The 9,934-nt window shown below is 39.2% G+C and overlaps 2 protein-coding genes across 3 annotated transcripts; one reads left to right on the plus strand and one right to left on the minus strand.

Annotated features, from left to right (window-relative positions):
- The first annotated feature begins 574 nt into the window (after nucleotides 1–574).
- bpnt1 (bisphosphate nucleotidase 1) lies at nucleotides 575–6,749 on the plus strand. 2 transcript variants are annotated; one of them, XM_041063676.1, is made up of 10 exons: nucleotides 575–654; nucleotides 1,121–1,239; nucleotides 1,347–1,451; nucleotides 1,554–1,661; nucleotides 1,796–1,844; nucleotides 2,534–2,625; nucleotides 2,707–2,904; nucleotides 3,550–3,655; nucleotides 3,828–3,980; nucleotides 6,642–6,749. In XM_041063676.1, exons 2-9 carry the CDS (start codon nucleotides 1,123–1,125, stop codon nucleotides 3,977–3,979), a joined length of 927 nt encoding a protein of 308 aa, XP_040919610.1. In that variant the 5' UTR covers nucleotides 575–654; nucleotides 1,121–1,122; the 3' UTR covers nucleotide 3,980; nucleotides 6,642–6,749. The 2 variants fall into 2 exon arrangements, with proteins under 2 accessions (XP_040919610.1, XP_040919611.1); XM_041063677.1 differs by lacking the exon at nucleotides 6,642–6,749 and adding an exon at nucleotides 4,572–6,580.
- On the minus strand, nucleotides 5,648–9,721 carry LOC121199199 (serine/threonine-protein phosphatase PP1-beta catalytic subunit-like). Its single transcript, XM_041063675.1, has 8 exons — nucleotides 9,645–9,721; nucleotides 8,251–8,382; nucleotides 7,888–8,118; nucleotides 7,584–7,688; nucleotides 7,087–7,158; nucleotides 6,626–6,777; nucleotides 5,874–6,008; nucleotides 5,648–5,783 (listed from the first exon to the last, which is right to left on the minus strand). The coding sequence occupies exons 1-8, from the start codon at nucleotides 9,703–9,705 to the stop codon at nucleotides 5,679–5,681; spliced, it is 993 nt and encodes a 330-aa protein (XP_040919609.1). The 5' UTR covers nucleotides 9,706–9,721; the 3' UTR covers nucleotides 5,648–5,678.
- Nucleotides 9,722–9,934: the final 213 nt, after the last annotated feature.

The raw sequence follows: 9,934 nt of genomic DNA on the forward strand, positions 1-9,934 counted from the left end.
TAATGTTATAGCTGTCATTTAAGGGTAGTGAAACAGGTAATCATTAGCAACAGTAATCATCACCACTATTTAGTTCCACCAGTTAAATGTGGAACATTTTTCACAATTTCTTTTAACATTAAAACTTTATACATTTAACTCTCCTTTCCATTTGGGGTTGAGGTTGATGGGGTTGAAAATGTGGAGCAGGTGTTAAGGAATGTAAATTTACAATCTACAATTTTCTCTTTTCCTTTAATCAAACTCGACGGACACTTGGACCCATTGCATGACTTTTTGCACAAAGAGTACATATTTTACGGACAACGCGAGATGGTTCACCCCCGTCTACTATTTACCATTAAAAGTCTCGTGCTAACATGTCTGTTTTGATACGACATTAAATACTGTCACGCCCTCGGTTTTTAAAGATCACTACAAGATTTAAGACGGTGTTAGCCCTGTCTTAATGCGTGACCAACGTATTCTTAGTGAGTAGAAGTTGCTGAATGTCCCTATAAGTCATTTTGCTAGCTAACAATTTAGCTTCGGGCGGGTAGGTAACTATCTTGACAATTCATTTCGGTTCTTTGAAGGGTCAAAGGTTTTGCGTTTCCTACTTCTCCCAGTTTGAAGTTAACAAAAACCGGTAGCTATCTGCTTGTGTTACACTCAGTAAGTATTCACCCTAGTTCAACACTTTTTTACGACTTAATGGTTTTTATTTCGACATCTATGGTGTAATGTTTCTGTTTTAGCTAGCTATGATGAGTAGCGTTTTGGCTAATTAGCGGGGACAGCAGAGGTTCCCTGCTCGTACTGAATGTGTATAAACTGTTTCTTGCTACAATGCTAACCTCATTGCGCTAAAATACAAAGTCCAATGCTCAGTTTTTAAAGCTACATCAGTTAAACAGAAATATTAGATAAGACTTGTTGTTCTAATGAAATAGTGACTCGAATCCAATGATTACCATTAGCTAAACAGTTTTAGTTAAGTTCATTTATTTCCAGTGGCAAATAACAACCATAATCGACAGCTGCTGCAAAAGATACCTGGATAAATGAGTTCACAAGATACAAAATTCCTATAGGTGCTAGTAATGTGTTTGAATGTGTACTGTCTGTCTCTGTCCATCAGCAATGTCTGGAATTCCTGTGGTTATGCGGGTGGTGGCCTCTGCCTACTCTGTGGCTGAAAAGGCCGGGGCCATTGTCAGGAAGGTCCTTCACAGTGGAGAACTTGGCATTGTGGAAAAGGTGTTTGTTTTTAGTTTTTAGTACTTAAATCTGCCCCCGTCTAGTACGTTCATTATAGAGATTAATTGTTTTAACCCTTTCTGATTCCTCCATGTACCCATGCACAGACAGGAGCTAACGATCTGCAGACACTGGCAGACAGACTAGCACAGCAGAGCATTTGTGCTTCACTGTCCAGACGCTTCCCAAAAATCACTATCATTGGAGAGGAGGTGAGTAATTCAGTCCCTCAAAATTATTTTGCAGATTTATTCAGCTTTAAAAGGACAATGAGGACAAGGGCAGATGATTACACATATCTCTTGTCCTTGCAGGAGCTTCCATATGAGGAGGTAAGGGAAGACCTCATTGAGAATGGCCAGGCAGAGGAAATCCTCCAGAAGAGCTGTCCAGCAGAATATGTTGGGCTGAAAGAGGAGGAGGTAAACCCCCAGTGGCATTTCCTATGTATCACATTTTAAAAAACTGCTGCAGTACAGTTATATCAATACATAAAGTGGTGTTTACATTTACTGTGTACTCTTATTTCCTCTGTTTGTGTCTTTCTGTATCTCAGCTTGTTGTGTGGGTTGATCCTCTTGATGGCACAAAGGAATATACTGAAGGTAGGCTCCTCAAATATGCTTCTGAAAAAAATCTGCCTCCACATATGTGTGTGTGTTTGAGTGTGAGAATGGGCGTGCACTACAAATGCTTGCACTTGCATTTTTCTGTTCTGTGGGCTGAGGCTTCAGTATGTATTAGCACTGTTAGTCTCCCCCAGCTTGTATTGAAGACATTAAAGAACACACAAAGTGGATAACACATAATTTTTATTTCGCGCTTCTATGTTGTTATTTGGTTGCAAAATACTTTCTACTTGTTGGGTTGCTTTCTGGCTCTCGGCTCTGAGAGTGTCACTTTCACCTTTTTCTTTCCTTTCTCTGTGTATTCCTGCTTCTGCTGTCTACCTCTCTCTCTCACTCTTTGCTGACCCCAGCGTCAAGGTGTCTCCATCAACAAACTGAGGTCCAGATACCACACAAAGGGTCGGACACCTCTCAGCCTCACAGCACAGCTCTCTGTATGGGTGACAGATAGAAGGCAACAGCAGGAAAATTATAGGAAGAATAAATCTGGCAGGGTTGAATATTAGTTATTCTGGATTAAGATGAAGTTCTCTGCATGAAATTTCTATTTCAGTTCTTAACTGGCCAGAGCAGTTTTTCATGTTTGCTAAGCGATTAAAATTTAGTAGAACAGTTGGCCCTGTTAAGTGGCCTCCACCTAACACCCTGCTATTTTCTGACTTCAGGGCTCCTGGATAATGTGACAGTGCTTATTGGTATTGCATATGGAGGCAGAGCTATTGCAGGTGTCATCAACCAGCCTTTCTACAACTACCAGGTACAGACCAAGCGAAATGATGTCCTGTGGCTGTGTCTTAAAATCAAAATCCAACACTCTGGTTAATTCAGACATTGTCAGCTTGGAGCAGGAGCAGATTTAGGAAGAACCATGTGGGGAATGCTGGGACTGGGCACCTTTGGATTTCAGCTGCGAGAGGTTCCAGGTGACAGACGAATAGTCACCACCACCCGTTCCCATAGCAACAAGCTCGTAACAGACTGCGTAGATGCCATGGAGCCACATGAAGTTATTAGAGTGGGTGGTGCTGGAAATAAGGTGAGATGGATTTAAAGTTCTAACACTGAGCTTGTTCATGAATTATCAAGTGCTACAGGCCTGATGGTGCTGACTGAAATGCCACAAAAAAAAAATCCTGCATGAACACTATTGCAACAATCCCACTTTTAGTCTGTAGGTGTTTTAACATCTCCTGAGAACCTACAACCTGATACAGAAACTAATTAGCTAATAATAATAACTAATATTACTGCCTACAGCAGGCAAGAGAAAATATTTAAGACGGTTGTAAATGAAATTTTGAAATTTTTTTGATACCTTTCCAAGGTATTTTCGAGGAAACCACTGGAGAATCAAATATAAGAAAGCCTTTTCTAAATGAATTAATTATAAAAATGTTATTATGTTAATGGTCTAATCAATTGACTAGGATTTTACAGCTACTGTACTATTGATACTCAAGTTTGTTTTTGTTTTATACATACATACTGTATATCCTGCAAAGTGTTACTGTATAAAGATGTGTCTTGTAAGCAAAACTGTGCTGGGGACTTGTATGACAAAAATAAAAGACATTTTACCAATAACACTAACAAAAAAAAGCAAAGACTGTGCTAATGCATGAAGCATGCTGTTTATTATATTATTATAATAACAGCTGTTTATTGGATCATCTCCCTGCAGATAATCCAGCTTGTTGAGGGGAAAGCGTCTGCTTATGTCTTTGCTAGTCCAGGGTGCAAGAAGTGGGACACTTGTGCTCCTGAAGCCATCCTGCATGCAGTCGGAGGTAAAAACTAATTTATGCCTCAGCACATTGGGAATGTTAAAATGTAGAGATGTGTCCTCATATACAAACTTTAAGAAAAGTATGTATGTTTTTTACAAAGTTTTTACAATGTTTACTTCATCTTTGAATCAGTTTGCAAAATATTTTATCATCGCCTTCTTTTCTTGTGCAGGTAAACTGACTGACATGCATGGCAATGCATACGGCTATGATGCTAATGTCAAGCACATGAATTCCGCTGGAGTTCTCGCCACACTACGCAACCACGAGTACTACGCCAGCAGAGTGCCACAGTCCGTGCTGCAAGCCCTCAAGTCAGATTGAGGTCTGTCTGAATCAGAAAACACACTAATGTTCCACTGAGGGGCAGAAAAATCACCATGTAAAACAAAAAGTTTAAAATCCATCCACTGAATGTGTCTGAAAATATCATAAAATCTATTTTTTACAAAAATCTATACTTTTTACTCCCTTAAATCAACATAATTTGATTTTGATATCTGATTTCAACCACAGGTAAATGTTATATATATAATACACAGTTTATTCTCCTGCCTAAGATTGAACATGGCGATGTCAGACATCGCCATGTGTAATTCAGTGACAAACCAAACTTAATGAACCGCAAACAAGCAGAAAGCAGGCTCAACAGAACTTCCATTTATTTCACTCATTTGAAACAAACTCAAATCTCAAAACGTCTTAACATACTGTTTCCCACTTGAAGACCAATAGATGTACCAGGCAAAAGGCAAGATTTAAATAAATAAAAATAGGCTAAATGTTCATTAGTGAGCTGTAAATGATTCACTGTACTTCATTCAATAACCACTAAGAGGGAACAATGTAATATAACTAGCAAAATGTCAACAACAAACAATATCATCTTGACTGGATCATTTTGACCTCTTCACAGTGTCATGCGATGACTGGAAGTGCAACGTTTAGTGTGTGAGAGGCCGACATCTGCTGCTGTGAAGAACCAACAGCTTTTTAAGCTGTAAAAATTAACATACGGATAACTGCTCGTCACTTCCTCACTTATCTTTACTTAACAGACTAAAGGACGCAAACTCAAAGTGCACACAGATGTTTGATTCCCACATTTTCACATACACTAAATTTACATCAGAACAAAAAAGGAACCTTTTACGCTATTGCATTGCTTTTTTCCCTACTTCACAGCAATAATGGAAACTCTGCTCTTCAACAACCACAAATGTTCGTTCAGGGGTAAAAAATGTTCAGAGCTGAGGCTGGAATGCGCATAATCTTTTGTTTATGAAAGAATAGTAAAGGTACAGCATGAGTTGGCTGTGACAGTTGTTAAAGTTCAAATAGGCTTTAATGGCCTTTACAATTTTTTTCTTGCATTTAAGAAGATTTCTAAAGATATTTATTGCACTTTTATCATCAAAATCTCAGGATTTTTTTGATATCTCCATGTGGAGGATTAACATTCTTGAGTCGAAGAGAAAGCAAATAAGCTTGTTCTCCAAAAGTGTACAACTACTCCATTTCTATGTTATATACTCAACATAGACGGGAAAATGGCAGTAATTAGGTAGATTATATGGACATTAGACAAGCCAAGATGAAACAGTGAATATTTGGCCCTGTTGTTTTGGGAGAGCTTTTCTGTTGTGTGGGAGGATTTTACATTGGCATCTCAGTCTCACGCGTGTGCATGCATTTATAAAATGGAAGCTGTTAATTTGAAGGCAGAGAAGCATCTTTTCTTTACATCTTGCCCATTCCACAAGAGGCTGGTTTTAATATTGCTGAATGGACTGAGTCGCAGAAATGAGGGCTGAGTTAATACATACCATGGAATAAAAAAAATGGATAAAATACCACTCACATGTCCATAAAAATACCCACAGAACAAGCAAAAAACACTCCTGGAGTTTCTGTTTACACATGAACAAGCTTACTGAGAGAAGGCTGGAGTGTTTGAGGCAGCCTGCAGAGACGTGGGCCAGAAACCAACCAGGGGAGGAGCAGGAGAGTCAGGGCCAGCTGCTCACCTCTTTTTAGGTGCCTGAGTGGTGCGAGGTGGGGTGACTGGGCGTCCTGAATTCACCCCTCCGTACTGGTACTTTGCTTTTTTTTCTGACGGCTTCAGAATCTGAAAGATGGAATGATGGCAGTGATAAATATACTGACAGCACATAAATCAGGATTAATGTGCCAGTGCAACAGACACTGAGCTTTGTACCTGAAAGGAGCACATGAGGGACTCATCCACACTCATCATCCCGCCTGCATTGTCAAACTCCCCGCAGTAGTTGGGGGCAGAAAACAGCGTCACCAGCTGTCGCTTGGCAAAGAACTCATAGCCATCTTCAACAACCTGTTAGGTAGAAGGATTAGAGCTGAAATGATAAATGTACCTAGAGAAAATTCTTCAGCAGCAACTTTTATAACAAATTATTTGTATTTTTAAGTCCCAGCAAGCATGCACTAAAAAACTATATAACACTGATATGGGAACGATTAGCTACAGCAGAAGAGAGCTGCACTATTGTGGCCAAAATAATTGTACAGTTAGGGTTGGACTGTGTGACCATGTACTGTACTCTGAGACACGTAAACTGGAGGAGTTTTTCTGTACTATTTCCACAGAGACAGTCAATTATTCATCCACCTTAGAGAAACACATTGTGCATTTTAAATTAACAGAAAACTGCCTTCACTGTTATGCTGTGATTGATGTAATTATTAAAATTGTGCATCAGATGTACAAATCTTGAAATAACTGAATCTTTTGTCATGTTATCATATTTAACTGAACTCAATGATTACGAACCACATTTCTTTGTCTCTGTTTCTGTATGTGCTAATAATATATTCTGAAAGTTTTGTGAATTTGTAACAGTTCCACTTTCTTTGCCTTAATTAAATAAAGTTTAATTTTCCACAGTATCATTTTGAATATAGTTATAAATCACAAGGGAGAACGAGTGTTACCTGATGTGCTCGACAGATGAGATCCAGATCGTGGCGGTTGAGGAACTTGCTGACCACGTCGGCCCCGAAGGTGAAGGAAACTCCCCGATCGTTCTCCCCCCATCCCTGGACGTCTTTGTCTGGGTCCGACCACAGCAGGTCACACAGCAAGCCTGGAACAAGTCAGAGGCACTGGTAAGTCAAAAACACACCATGGTCAGAAACAGTAGCTGATATAAACAAGTATAATAAATTGATTTCAAGTGCACATTATGCTATGTCATTAGCAGTTATAAATAATAAGCAGTTTAAGGTAGTGATATTTTGGTTTTACCTTTTATCACCAGTCTCTTACAATCAGCCAGTGCAGATGTACTTCTATACTGTACATTACCATCTCTTGTTTTCCAGAAAACAGCATATAAAGGATGCAAACCGCTGAAGACTGTGGTTCATTAGCTCAAACACACAGAACAACAGACCTGTGTCTGGGACATCAGTGGGTCTCATAATGCGTCGAATTTGTTCCATGGACTGTAGATCAGGTGAGAGCCCTGAGGAGAACAGGTGATTGTTTTATAAGTGACACACATTAAATACAGTAAATCCCATGTGCATCACAATGTATGTAAAGGAAAAATATAAAAACATTTATTCATCCTAAAGCAAAATGACAATGTAGTAACCTCCAGATCATATGATGTGGTAAAATTTTTTGAAAATTATAGAATATCAAATAAATATCACTTTCTAATTATTCTCTTTAAATATGAAATCATTCAATACTTATAGTACATAAAACATTACATCCCTTGTAAAATACAACATGCTAATGAATGTGCAAACCCAATTTTAAACATTTTAAACATTGGCTTCTTTTTAAACCCAATCTAGAGGCACACTGCAGTCACATCAATAACATATCACATTATCTAGTCGCACATTACTGGCTGCTACACAGCAGAGATACTTCACAAACCTCCATGGCAGCAGAAGATCTTCTCATCAATAATCGCAGCAATGGGCAGGCAATTAAAGCAGTCTGTGAACGTCTTCCAGAGTTTTATGTTGAACCTGCGCTTGCCTAAGGAAACAATAAGGAAATGCAGTACATAAAGAGCAAATCAGACAAAGAACAATTGTAAATGAGGTTTTTTACCTAAATAATACTTGATTTCAGATTTTGGGTGTAAAAGTAAGATTCTGCTTTGTCAAAGATGAAATGTGTGAAATGCGTAAGTTAAATTTTATAACACAGGAAGAATTTGTGTTTTCCAGCGTACACTCATCATAGAAGCCATAGATGCGATTGATGGAGGCACACTCGTGGTTGCCCCTGAGCAAGAAGAAATTTTCTGGGTATTTTATCTTGTAGGCGAGCAGCAGGCAGATGGTTTCCAGTGACTGTTTCCCTCTGTCCACGTAATCCCCCAGGAACAGATAGTTGGCCTCTGGAGGGAAACCTCCATACTCGAATAGCCTCAGCAAGTCTGTGTACTGTCCATGGATATCACCTGGAATGATATGTTCAGGTATTATATGTTAGATGTTATCCAATCATTTTCCACTATACAGTTAAGTAAGTAGGTGGTAAGTCATAAGGGAACAAATATGTTAAAAAAAAAAAAAAAAGGCAAAATTCTTACCACATATTTTGAGTGGAGCCTCCAGTTCTAGCAGGATCGGCTGACTGAGGAAAATCTCTCTGGACTTGATGCAGAGCCCCCGCACCTCAGCCTCTGTCATCTGTACGATCTTCCCTGGACGACATCCTCTCACTGCAAGGCAAAAGTACAAAGAGGTCAACTCTAAACAGGGACGAGTAAGTACCAGATTCATGTATGTAATAATATACCATAATCTATTTGTCTACTGTACTGTACATGTGTTAAAATGTCTACCAGTTATTATGGGAATGATGGTATCTTCCAATCATGTTTGTCTTTCAGAATTGGGTTTAGCTTCCCTTTTGTTGACATTTCACAATGTTCATTAAAGAGAGCTGACTGTTGCATTAGCTTTGCTACTGGCCAGACAAGCCATTTACTCCAGTTAACACGAGTTGTCATGAACTGGCAAGTACAGGAGTGAACAGCTTGTTGGCTCAGCTGGAAGTGTGTGAAAGAGGGCAGTGGGGTCCAGGAAGGACACAAAGTCTAGAGGACAGTTTTATGTATAAACAACAAACAACAAGCTTGTTGAGTAACACGTTAGCTCTGACCATAACTGGCATTGAGTGAGTAGTTGAGTAGATGTTTTGTCATTACTTTAATTGCGTTAATCAAAATATTTCTGTCTTTACGCCTACATGAGGTCAACAAACACATTATTTATTGTAACAATACAATAAAAAAAATAATCATTATGAATTGGTCTTCAAATTAAATTAAAAAGGTAATTAATTTTAGGTATAATTCATATGCACGCTTGTACACATTCAGTTTTTAAATTCATACATTTCAGGGATTGTTATGGAGTTATGGAGGCTTCAGTGATCTCCCACGTAAGGGGGGTGTGTCCGGCCGACTTGCTAGCTACCTGCCATGCCAACGAGAACAGTTAACGTTACTTAGCAACCGCAGAATTCCATGGTTCTTTCTCGTTCCATTGCGTTTCCGTCTTTAACAGAAACGATAACACTAACCTGCCTGTGTTACTCAGATAGTTTAATTGTCGTTACGTTACGTTATATTACTACTTAACGCAGTTAGCTCTCTTTCTCGGACAGCGGCAAGTGATTTTTATCACCTATCTCCGATTTTACACGCAGTGTCGAGGCTAACGTTTGTTAGAATTCGAACATTAGCGAATAGCTGGCTCCTACAAACTGTGACATCACAATAACGTTTACATTACTCCCGGAGCAGAGAGCGTTTAACGCAACGGTTAGCTTTACGGGTCGCTGATGATCAACACAGATAGGTACGGATGGAAAATGGTAAAAAATCATGTCATAAAGTTAACGGTTACAAACAAGAACGTACAAGTCATTTTCTTGATAGAGCACACAGAAAGAAAAAATATTACAATGCTCCTCTACCTTCCAGTAATCGAGAGATGAGGCTGTCAACGTTCAGTTCGCTTTCCGCCATGTTTCTCATACTCTGGCAGGCAGGGTACTGGGCGTAAATGGCCCTGAGTATTGGCTCGCAGGCTCTAAGGTGTACCAGCCCTACGCACACACGCGGTGAGATTATGGATCATCCCGGTGGTGGAGAATACATTTACAATTTGGGGGTACATGTTTGTTATAGCAGTACTCCAGTTTTGCTCTACTACTCTAGTTAGTCCTAGTATAATGATTTTTTTTTAAATGTAGATCAGGATGTA

The sequence above is a fragment of the Toxotes jaculatrix genome, chromosome 19 (genome assembly GCF_017976425.1).
Source record: "Toxotes jaculatrix isolate fToxJac2 chromosome 19, fToxJac2.pri, whole genome shotgun sequence".
NCBI classification, from domain to species: Eukaryota; Metazoa; Chordata; class Actinopteri; family Toxotidae; genus Toxotes; species Toxotes jaculatrix.